The sequence below is a fragment of the Chrysemys picta genome, chromosome 10, assembly GCF_011386835.1.
Source record: "Chrysemys picta bellii isolate R12L10 chromosome 10, ASM1138683v2, whole genome shotgun sequence".
In the NCBI taxonomy this organism is placed as follows: Eukaryota; Metazoa; Chordata; order Testudines; family Emydidae; genus Chrysemys; species Chrysemys picta.
Window position 1 is genome coordinate 47677372 of NC_088800.1, and position 12188 is coordinate 47689559.

The 12188-nt window shown below is 47.0% G+C and overlaps 1 protein-coding gene across 3 annotated transcripts; it reads left to right on the forward strand.

The window, feature by feature from the left end:
* Positions 1-2006: 2006 nt before the first annotated feature.
* Positions 2007-11829, forward strand: ISLR (immunoglobulin superfamily containing leucine rich repeat). Of its 3 annotated transcripts, none has more exons than XM_005290503.5 (2): positions 2007-2526; positions 5282-11829. In XM_005290503.5, the coding sequence occupies exons 1-2, from the start codon at positions 2511-2513 to the stop codon at positions 6553-6555; spliced, it is 1290 nt and encodes a 429-aa protein (XP_005290560.1). In that variant the 5' UTR covers positions 2007-2510; the 3' UTR covers positions 6556-11829. The 3 variants fall into 3 exon arrangements, with proteins under 3 accessions (XP_005290560.1, XP_005290561.1, XP_065415778.1); XM_005290504.5 differs by lacking the exon at positions 2007-2526 and adding an exon at positions 2539-2690; XM_065559706.1 differs by lacking the exon at positions 2007-2526 and adding an exon at positions 2735-3538.
* Positions 11830-12188: the final 359 nt, after the last annotated feature.

Sequence of the window (12188 nt, forward strand, 5' to 3'; positions counted from 1 at the left end):
ATCAGGACACATGAAATATTGGATGGGCACTAGTTTTAAGCCCTGATCCAGGAAAGCATTTAAGCACATGATTAAATTCAACATTGTTGAAGCTTGTGTACATGTGTATTGTTGAGGCTTGTGTATAAGCATGTGCATAAGCGCAGTACCTGAGAAAGCATGGGCCAAGTTTGCCTCTCGTTTACTCCAGACCCGTGCCAGATTCTGGCCCTAAGTGGATCAACAACCAGCTGCATTGCTCCATGAAATCCTACAACTCTGGCTAGTGAAAACTAAAATTGGCCAAAGTCTTGCTGCTTTTTCTACATCCCTGGTTCCTATAGCTACAGTGACTTCATGGAGGCTTTTGGCTCAAAGAAGTCTTTTCATTTCTAGTGCAGTTTGTTTGTACACTGGTAGGACTCAGGCTTGCTATAAAGTTACAGAAGGGTTTCTGGCACATTAAACATTGATACGATGAAGAATAGTGTCTAGGGCTGCATTAGCTAGGATTAAAATGGCAAGGGTTATCAATCCTCATGCTTCAGGGCATACAGCAAACGATGAGCGGGGTCAGGAAGGCTTCACCACCCCCACCACGGTATGATGCATGCTGGAGAGTTTATATGTTTATCTGCTACACCCTGGATAGAGTGTTATACAAAGACCGGGTACCTCACCACTCTGTTGAATTTCTATGTTGTCTGCAACAATTACATTATGGTGATGCCATAGCAGCCATTTTGGCATACATATCATTGCTTATGGAAGCTCCTAGCTATTATTTATTTATTGTACCTGGCTGCTTGCTAGAGTTTTGTACATTACAGACATTTTTATTACCTTGGCTTGTACAGCACCATGTGTGAGTTCAGCATAGGTTCTGTTTCACATCAGACCTGTCCCAGTAAGGGAAATTGGACTTTAATCTGCCCTTTCCTGGGAATGAATGCAATTTAGCAGGTCTTTTCATCTCTAAGATTTGTGAATTACCAGTCTTCCATCATTTCCAGCCCCCTGTCTGACAGCATCCAGACAGATGCTTCAAAGGAAGGTAAACAAAATCTATAGTGGACAATTATGAAATAACCTGCCCATAGGGGAACTTTCTTCCTGACTCCTAGCTGTTAATAGTTGGCTGATGTGCTGATGAATGAGGGTTTATATCCCTTATATTTTTATCTTAGCTATTGTAACCATGATTGTTCCCATTACTACTTATGTAAAATGCTCAAACTTTTTTTTTTTTTAATCCTGACAAGCTTTGGGACTCCGTGATAAATTGTGGCAATGAGTTCAACAGGCTAACTGAGGTAGCACACTGATTTATTGCCTCCCAAAAGTAGCCTCCATAAAAGTGGGTCCCAGAGGGAGTTAAAATTGCTCACACTATGGCAAGAAACTCAAGGGAGAGTGAATACGGAACCACAACCTGGTTGCACTCAGTGCAAAGGGCTCAGCCACTGCAGGGAAATGTAACTTACATTGGGCCAGATCACGGAATCTGGCCCTACATGTCTAAGATTTCTCTATGGGCTTCATCAGCTCTTCAAAAATTAATGTATAGAGTTCTTGGCTACCGATCTGAAAAGGGGCTAGCCTATGGCTGACAGTATGGCTCAGACTCAGGCATTTTGGCCACTAAGTCAGTAGCAGAGGCAATGAGGAGAATTTATATATTTCATAGCAGAACCACACTGGCTACTTAGCACTAGGAATTCAGAGCAGGGAATGGGCCATTTAACAGAGTTTTGCTTCATCAGTTATTCTTTAAAAAAAAAAATCCTGGAGTTATTTTTCCTTCATGTGCAGAGCATGGAAAATACAGATTTTTAAGTGAGTTGGTGCTGTTAAAAAGGGGGGGGGGGAGAGGAGAAGAGAAGAGAGAAATCAACTGAAAATCTGCCCTGGAAATGGAAATTGCAACTCAGAGGCTCGGAGTCCTGAATTCTCATAACAAGCTGGTTTTGCCATTTACTGTTTCTTTAAGAGATTCCTAGCTGTATCACAAGAGAAAGGGGGGAAGCGGGGGAGAGAGAATAATTTGGCATCTTTTTCCATTTAAGTTTCTAGAGTCACTTATGAAAGGCAGGTCCTTGCTGCTGAAAATAAGTGGTCAGTTATATCTTCAGGATGAGCCTGGTGGGACACTGAAATATTATACATATATATATTATACACCATTACCTGCCAGGAAAAATCAATTGAGGAGCAGGGATTCAACTGGTTCATGGGACATCGCTTCGATTGAAAGGTGCTTTTAGGCCTCCCTGCCCATATAGCCACAAAGACAACACTGGGCAAATATCAGAGGGGTAGTCGTGTTAGTCTGAATCTGTAAAAAGCAATAGAGGGTCCTGTGGCACCTTTAAGACTAACAGAAGTATTGGAGCATAAGCTTTTGTGGGTGAATGCCCACTTCAGACGCAAGCAAAGCTGGGCAAATAAACGCTGTTGTTCGTAAATACACCAGGAATAATGGTACAACTGTTGTAGGACCGATAGCAAAGACTATTGCTTCTCCCTGAGGCATGCAACCAGCAAAAGGTGATTGTACTTTCTTAAGCGCTTTTTTGCAAGGGCAGAGGTGTGTGGGTTTTTTTATTAACATTTTTGGACTGTGTGACTCTGACAGGACCTAGAACAATGTTTACAGAGTTTGCCTTGAACTGATTTGCTCTGGAAGCCAGAAGGGGAAGCAGCAAAAAGAGGTAACAGTTTGCCTTTTAAGTGATCAATATGGGAGTCTTTATATTTAAATAAGAGTATTAGCATTTAACTTTCTTTTCCTAGGTAATTATTTGAAACACTGGCCCATTTATCTGCAGAAAAATCTTGCCTCTAAAATCATTTCTGAGTGGGACTTGCTGAGCAACATTACTTGGGCTGATGTTGATAGAGGCCCAACCATAGCTGAGAACTGTTTGATAAGCTGATAATGTGGGCCATACAATAGCCTAAAATCAATTGTCCTTGTGGCTTTAAAGCCAGGTCTCTGACTCCCCTGCAGAACAGGGAGATTTTATTTACTGGAAACTGAAGCCATGGATGTTTCAATTTGAAAAAAAAAAAAAAAAAAAAAAAGTCATGTTTGTCAAAACCTGAGGGTAGGAAAGCACAGGGCTGTGTTTGAGCTGCGTGGAGGCCTGTATTGCTATCAAGTACCTGCAAACTCCTCAGGATACTCCTGGCAAGGTTTAGCAGAGGAGTGGATGCACTGAATGTTAGAAGAAAGCATTCTTCTTGGCCCAAGCGGCCGGGAGGGGGCTGAGAAAAAAATCCACAGGCCAGGACTGGAGAGGCAAATGCCAACAATAACATCCAGACACCTTCTTAATAAACAGCTGAGAAAAGTGTAGGCTATGGGAGGCTAGTAAGTGGAAAGGGGGATGGGAAATGGGAAGCAGACAAAAGCCAGGTTTTGAAGCAATAGAGCCATGTTCCAAATATTGCTTCCAATCCCCTCCACACACACACACTCTCTCTCTCTCTCTCTCTCCAGGCCTTCTGCCAGGCTCAGAAACGCATCGACTAGAGCAGAAAATACCATCAGATTAATGTAAAATCTTTACTATTCTTTCACATTTCTCTCTCCGACAGACAGACAGACTGGAGCCAACTCCTCGCACCCATCTTGTGATAATACCCATTGAATCTGATGCTTTCTTGGTTTCATGCGGTCTCACAGTTTGGCAAATCAGCCCTGTCTTTTGCATTGTCCAAAATCATTTTGCAAACCTTACAGTAATCACGACATTGCAGTGATTACTATACACACACACCTCTACCCCGATATAACGCGACCCGATATAACACGAATTCGGATACAACGTGGTAAAGCAGTGACCCGGGGTGGGGGGGGACCGCGCTGCACTCTGGTGGATCAAAGCAAGTTCGCTATAACGCGGTTTCACTTAGGGTTACCATTCGTCCGGATTCCCCCGGACATGTCCGGCTTTTTTGAGTTAAAAATCCCAGGGGGAATTTGTCAATGTCCGGACTTCCCCCCCTATGCAGAGCATGCGCGGCTTACAGGGCAGCCGGCCGGATCGTGCCACTCGCACGGGGCTCCGGCAGCCAGAGCCCTTCCTTCACTTCCCCCTCCTCTCCCCTGAAACTTGAGACCAGTCCCCTCCTCTCTCTCCCTCCCCCTCCCTCCCTGCAGTCGCAGATCGCCGGCCGGCCGTTCGCCTCGGCCTCCGGCAGTCTGGAGCTCCGACCCTGCTCCCCTCCCCCGCTTCCGAGCGCGCTGCTCTGCAGCACAGTAAGGGGGCCGGGGGTCAGAGAAGCGGCAGGGAGGTTCTGGGGGGGGGGGTAGTCAAGAGACAGGGAGCAGGGGGAGGGTTGGATGGGTCAGGAGTTCGGGGGGGGGCTGTCTGGGGGTTGGGGGTGTAAGGTTTTGGGCAGTCAGGGTACAGGTGGGGGGGTCTCAGGAGGGGGCAGTTAGGGGACAAGGCACAGAGAGGCTTAGGTAGGGGGTGGGGTTCTGGAGGGCAGTTAGGAGCAGGGGTCCCAGGAGGGGGCAGTCAGGGGACAAGGAGCGGGGGGGTTCTGAGCGGGCAGGAAGTGGGAGGGAGTGGAAGGGGCAGGGGCGGGGCTAGGACAGGATGGGGGGCGGGGCTCCTCCCGTCCTCTTTTTTGATTGTTGAAATATGGTAACCCTAGTTTCACTTATAACACGGTAAGATTTTTTGGCTCCCAAGGACAGCGTTATATTGGGGTAGAGATGTATATATTTGCCAACAAAAATCTGCTTATAAATGATAGGGAGAGGGAAAGAAGGTAGCAGCTAAAACTGCCTGTAGGGGAAAAAAATAGATATATATCTGAGTCCACTTGTGAAACTGGAACAGAGGGAAATCTGAGCTGATTTTGCTCTATGTATTATTAACTATTTGTACTCCAGTGGCAGCTAGGGGACCCAGCTGAGATCCAGGCCCCGTTGTATTAGGGCTTTGCCAACATAAAGGCTCAGATCTTCAAAGTTATTTAGGAGCTACAATATGTGTGGATTCTAAGGATCTGTCACTGGATTCTAAGGATCTATTATTGTTAGAATGTAAATACCTTATTCAGATCAGATTTAAATCTTCTTTTCATCACATTTATCATCATTTAAACAATTATACCTAGCCATGTGTGGCATTGTAATCATCTGCTGTTCCTTGGGTTGATTGGCTAAATAAAAACCAGAGGGGAAAATGCTGCTCCAAGCTGCAGTCCAGAGGAGAGAAGCAGTGAGTTCTTAGAGAAAAGATGCAAGCAAAATAACTTGTGCCAATCTTGGTCTCTTTACCCACAGGAGAAATGATGGGTCCATTTCTCTGCCTGTGGATTGCAACTTTCTTTGGGGTGAGCCAGGGCTGCCCGGAGCCCTGCACTTGCATAGAAAAAAAATATGGCCGCCAGCTAGCAGAATGCGCTTACAGAGATCTCCAGGCGGTCCCCGCAGGGCTGCCCTCCAACGTGACCACCCTCACCCTGTCTGCCAACAAGATCACCTCCCTACAGCAGAGCTCCTTTCTGGAGGTCACCCAGGTACAGTCACTGTGGCTGGCTCACAATGAAATCTACACCATTGAGGAAGGCACCTTTGCCAGGCTGCTGCATTTGAAAAACATAGACCTCAGCCATAACCAGCTTGCGGAGTTCCCCTGGGGGGATCTGTACAACCTCAGTGCCCTGCAGCTGCTGAAGATGAACAACAACCAGCTTGTGAAGCTGCCCTGGGAGGCCTTCCACACCCTGAAAGACCTGAGGTCCCTGTGGATCAATGACAACAAGTTCACCACCATCGCCCAGGGCACTTTTGATGCCATGAGTTCACTGTCCCAGTTGCAGATCTACAACAACCCGTTGAACTGCACCTGCAGGCTCCTGTGGCTGAAGACCTGGGCTGAGAACACCCTGATCTCCATCCCCGAGAGGGACTCCATCAGCTGTGCAGCCCCGGAAAGCCTCAGAGGCGTCCCCCTGGGGAAGATCCCCGACCTGCAGTGCGCGCCTCCCTCTGTGCAGCTGACGTACCACCCCAACCTGGACAACACCATGCTGTATGATGGGCTCATGCTCATGCTGCATTGCAGTGTCACGGGCAGCCCCCAGCCAGAGATTAGGTGGGAGATCCAGACCTCCAGCCAAGGAAGAGAGATAAATGGGCCCAAAGTGGAAAGAGATGGGAATGACCTATCTGCTGGGGGCTCCAAGCAGAGTGCAGAGAGCTTTCTGCTCTTCAAGAATGGCACCCTGGTCATCCCCAACTTCAGCAAGCAAGAGGAAGGGACCTACACCTGCCTGGCCACCAACGAGGTTGGTACTCGTGAGGTCTCAGTCAACGTGGCATTGGCCAATTCAGAGAACACGGCGGAACATCTGCTCAGAAACCACCTCGCAACCAGCAAGTTTGGAGCCAAACACTGCAACAAGGAAGCCCAAGCCAATTCCTCCAAGGCTGGAGAAAAGCTTGTGATCATTTACCGTGTTCCTGCAGGGATGGGGAGCAGTGATGGAGGCACTCTTCTGGAGTCACATCTCTGGGCTTGCATGCTCTGTTTAGTCATTTTCCTTTATTGTTAGGGGAAACGCCAAAGGGTTTCTCTGTATTTCTGTATCATTTATATTGACATAGTGTCACGCATGCACTGAGCTGCTGGGAGCTGTCTGAGGCACTAATCAAAGCTGGGGCTGAGATGCAGAAGCCAGGTCTGACTTTCAAACCTTCCTTCACCCCCTAGTTTGATGGCATTCAGAAACAGGTGCTTGGTTCAGCCAAATGTATTAAACAAGCCAGCTGGGAAACCTGATCCTGGATCCCAACCCCGCCTGCAAGTCTAAGGTGTTCAGATCTGCAGGCAGGGGTTGATTTCAACTCATCTTGGGAATGAAGGTGCTGTTTCAGGATTAATGGCAACACTGGTGCAATAACCCATATCTGGCATGACCCAGCTTTAAACTATTTTTTATTAGCTGTCCCGTGTGCAATGATGGGTGAACCCTGGAATAGATCCAGAGGTTTGGTTCAGATAGAAGCCAAAATCCTTTCATCTACCTTCATTAGGGGAGCTAAGTCCACCTCTGAATGGTAATACCAGATGGCTGAACAGCTGGCACCTTCACCAGCCAATCAGGTGCTTCCTTTCAAATTATTACCCAATCAGTTTGTAAGCTCCTAGAAGATAATATGATTGTAAGGAATAGCCAACATGGTTTTTGCCAAGAACAAATCATGTCAAACCAACCTAATTTCATTCTTTGAGAGGGTTACTGGCCTAGTGGATGCATGGGGGAGCAGTAAACAGGATATATCTTGATTTTTGTTAGGCTTTTGACACCATCCCACATGACATTCTCGTAAGCAAATGTGGTCTAGATAAAATTACTATATGGTGGGTGCACAATTGGTTGAAAGATCATTCTCAAAGAGGAGTTATCAATGGTTCACTGTCAAACTGGGCAGGCATGTTTACTGATGTCCTGCAGTGGTCGGTCTTGCAGAGGTCAGTCCTGGATTCACTACTATTCCATATTTTCATTAGTGACGGATAATGGGAGCGAAGAGGATGCTTATAAAATTTGCAGACGTAACAAAGCTCAGAGGGTCCTGTGGCACCTTTGAGGCTAACAGAAGTATTTGGAGCATAAGCTTTCGTGGGTAAGAACCTCACTTCTTCAGATGCAAGTAATGGAAATCTCCAGAGGCAGGTATAAATCAGTATGGAGATAACGAGGTTAGTTCAATCAGGGAGGGTGAGGTGCTCTGCTAGCAGTTGAGGTGTGAACACCAAGGGAGGAGAAACTGCTTCTGTAGTTGGATAGCCAGTCACAGTCTTTGTTTAATCCTGATCTGATGGTGTCAAATTTGCAAATGAACTGGAGCTCAGCAGTTTCTCTTTGGAGTCTGGTCCTGAAGTTTTTTTGCTGTAAGATGGCTACCTTTACATCTGCTATTGTGTGGCCAGGGAGGTTGAAGTGTTCTCCTACACGTTTTTGTATATTGCCATTCCTGATATCTGACTTGTGTCCATTTATCCTCTTGCGTAGTGACTGTCCAGTTTGGCCAATAGCAGAGGGGCATTGATAGTAGATAGATAGGTAGTAGATAGAATAACCCCGGTCGGGGCTCTAAGGGTATGTTGATTTGTTCCTGTGTTAGTGTAGGGAGTGTCCTGAGTAGATGGTGCAGTTTCTTAGTGTATTCCTCAGTGGGATCTGAGGAAAGCAGCCTGTAGAATTTGGTATTGGAGAGTTGTCTGGCAGCCTCCTTCTGGTACTCCGAACTCTCCAATACTAATCTACACGGGAGGTCCACTTCCTAGACACCACCGTACAAATAAGCGATGGCCACATTAACACCACCCTATACCGAAAACCCACCGATCGCTATGCCTACCTTCATGCCTCCAGCTTCCACCCCGGACACACCACACGATCCATCGTCTACAGCCAAGCACTGAGGTACAATCGCATCTGCTCCAACCCCTCAGACAGAGACCAACACCTACAAGATCTTCACCAAGCATTCTCAAAACTACGATACCCACACAAGGAAATAAAGAAACAAATCAACAGAGCCAGACGTGTACCCAGAAGCCTCCTGCTACAAGACAGGCCCAGAAGAGAAACCAATAGAACTCCACTGGCCATCACCTACAGTCCTCAGCTTAAACCTCTCCAACGCATCATCAGTGATCTACAACCCTTCCTGGACAATGATCCCTCACTTTTACAGACCTTGGGAGGCAGGCCAGTCCTCGCCCACAGACAATCTGCCAACCTTAAGCATATTCTCACCAGCAACCACGCACCGCACCATAACAACTCTAACTCAGGAACCAACCCATGCAACAAACCTCGATGCCAACTCTGCCCACATATCTACACCAGCAACACCATCACAGGACCTAACCAGATCAGCTACAACATCACCGGCTCATTCACCTGCACCTCCACCAATGTTATATATGCCATCATATGCCAGCAATGCCCCTCTGCTATGTACATTGGCCAAACTGGACAGTCACTACGCAAGAGGATAAATGGACACAAGTCAGATATCAGGAATGGCAATATACAAAAACCTGTAGGAGAACACTTCAACCTCCCTGGCCACACAATAGCAGATGTAAAGGTAGCCATCTTACAGCAAAAAAACTTCAGGACCAGACTCCAAAGAGAAACTGCTGAGCTCCAGTTCATTTGCAAATTTGACACCATCAGATCAGGATTAAACAAAGACTGTGACTGGCTATCCAACTACAGAAGCAGTTTCTCCTCCCTTGGTGTTCACACCTCAACTGCTAGCAGAGCACCTCACCCTCCCTGATTGAACTAACCTCGTTATCTCCATACTGATTTATACCTGCCTCTGGAGATTTCCATTACTTGCATCTGAAGAAGTGAGGTTCTTACCCATGAAAGCTTATGCTCCCAATACTTCTGTTAGTCTCAAAAGTGCCACAGGACCCTCTGTTGCTTTTTACAGATTCAGACTAACACGGCTTCCCCTCTGATACTTGAAAGCTCAGAGGTGTTGCAAGCACTTGGGGGGGGGGTAGGGTTAGAATTCAAAACTACCTTGAAAAATTAGAGAACAGTCCTGAAATCAACAGGATGAAATTCAATAAAAACAAGTGCTAAGTACTTCACTTAGGAAGGAAAAATCAAATGCACAGCTACAAAATGGGGAATAACTAGCTAGACAGTCATATTGCTGAAGAGGGTCTGGAAGTTATACAGGATCACAAATTGAATATTAGTCAGTGTGATGCAGTTGTGAAAAGTCTAACATCATTCTGAGGTGGACAAACAGGAGTGTCATGTGGAAGGCATGAGAGGTAATTGCCCTGCCCTACTCAGCACCTCAGCTGGAGCACTGTGTCCTGTCTGGGCACCATACTTTAAGATTTGGCCAATTGGAGAGAGTCCACAGCAGAGCAACTAAAATGATCACAGGTTTAGCAAACCTGCCCTATGCAGAAAGGTAAAAAAACCTGGGCATGAGAAAAGAAGATAGAGGGGGTGGGGGGGACTGATAACAGTTTTCATAGAATCATAGAAGATTAGGGTTGGAAGAGACCTCGGGAGGTCATCTAGTCCAATCTCCTGCTCAAAGCAGGACCTTTCAGATAGGTTAAGAGCTGTTATAAAGAGGATGATGATCAATTGTTCTCCATGTCCTCGGAAGATAGGACAGTAAGTAATGGGCTTAATCTGCAGCAAGGGAGATTTAGGTTAGACATAAGGGAAGACTTTTAGCTATAAGGGGAGTTAAGTTCTGGAACAGGCTCCCAAGGGACAGGGTGACCAGTGAAAAATCAGGACAGGGGATGGGGGGGGTGTAAATAGGCGCCTATACAAGAAAAAGACCCAAATATCAGACCATCCCTATAAAATTGGGACATCTGGTCACCCTACCAAGGGAGGTTGTGGAATCCCCATCATTGGAGGTTTTTAAGCACAGGCTGGACAAACCCCTGTCAGGGATGGTCTAGGTTTACTTGACCTCAGTGCAAGGGGTTGAATTTAATGACCTCTCAAGGTCCATTCCAGCCCCACATTTCTATGATTCTAGAATACCATCTTCATATTAATAAATAAGAGCCTAAGGGTGAATGGCTGAATGGAGAACCATGCTAGTCTCTGGGGGAGCAGCCAGTTGAGATGACTATAAGGAGATGATCATGATCTATGGGAAGAGGGAAAGGAAGGATGGACCCAACCCACAGCAAACCCCTTTAGCCGGTCCTCAGCCAGTGTCCTATCCTCTTATTGCTGCCCTGAGACTCCATTCTGATGCCCTCTTTGGATTGCATCGGGGGCAGGGGTAGCTGGTGCAGTTCACACCACTAGATGGCGACGCAGATGCAGACATGACAAAGCCCTGGCTGGGATGATTTAGTTGGGGTTGGTCCTGCTTTGAGACCTCTTGAGGTCTCTTCCAACCTTAATCTTCTATGATTCTACGCTTTGTAGGTAACAGAGGATGAGCATATGGTTGTGCTGAGGCAGAGGCTGGGCTTCCAGCACTGACCTTTAGACTGAGGTGCATGTGTGAGTATTCTGAAGCTTTTCCACACATCTATTCCTTTTGTTTCCCCAAAAGGCCCAATCCTGCTAGAATTTGAGTCCCCTCAATGCCCCTTGAGTCAAGGATGCTCAGTGTATTGCAGGGAGTGCTCAGCACTTTGCAGGATTGGGCCCTTCAGTCACAATTGTCCTCCTGTCCTACACATGATGCATCAATTACACCATATAATTGACTGATCTTTGACTCACTTTTCCCATTGAAGTCAATGGGCCAGATCCTTAGCTGGTGTAAATTGTCAAAGCTCTGTGGAGATCTAGCATCAGCTGAGAACCTGCCCCACTGAGTTACACCACTGTAAAAGTGAGAGGAAAATCACAGCCTAGACCCCCAATCTTCTCTTCATGCTCATGTTCAAATGGGGCTAAGCACAGACCCCCCACAGTGCATGGGGAGGAAGAGAACTGGAAAGACAAGAGATGAGGGAGAGTGAGCAACTGAGCAGTACTGCCATGGATGTGACATCAGAGCTTTGTCACATGTACTGGGGGCAGGGGAGGGACCAGGCTACCGCCCCTGCTGTCCCAGGCACCTATGAACAATCCAGCTGTTTTATAGGGGAAGGGCAGCTGAGCCAGCTGTTCTATAGGGGAAGGGCAGGGTACCGTACAGCGGTTTCTCAGATACTTAAAGCTCTTTCCCAGTGTGTTTTGCCAATACTATCTCCATAGGAGCTAGAGCAATATAGCTGTATCCACCTCATATTGTTATTTTCAGAACTACGTGGCTGAAACATACAGAGTGCAATAAAGATATCTCTAAAATGACCCTCCCCTCTGGCTGTGGCTCAGTGGGTGAGGGTGAGAGCTCTAAGGACAGCACACCCTCAGCTGGTGGATATGAGAGCAGGATCCTCTTGGTGGCAGTAAAGCTGACTGAAATCCTGACACTTCCATGAATCACCAGATGCAGGCTACAGTTAAGGTGTGTGGTGGGGTGGATCTGACACCCCTTGGAGAGGTCCCATGGGAAGATACCCAGCCATGGCTTATGAAATAAACGGGGAATTCTCGATTCAGATGTGATGGCTGAGGCTGAAGGGAAGTAACCTGAGCCATCTCCTCTCCCTCACTATGCAACAGAGGGGGCAGGTAGAAGGGGAAAACATCGCACCCAGGGCTCCATG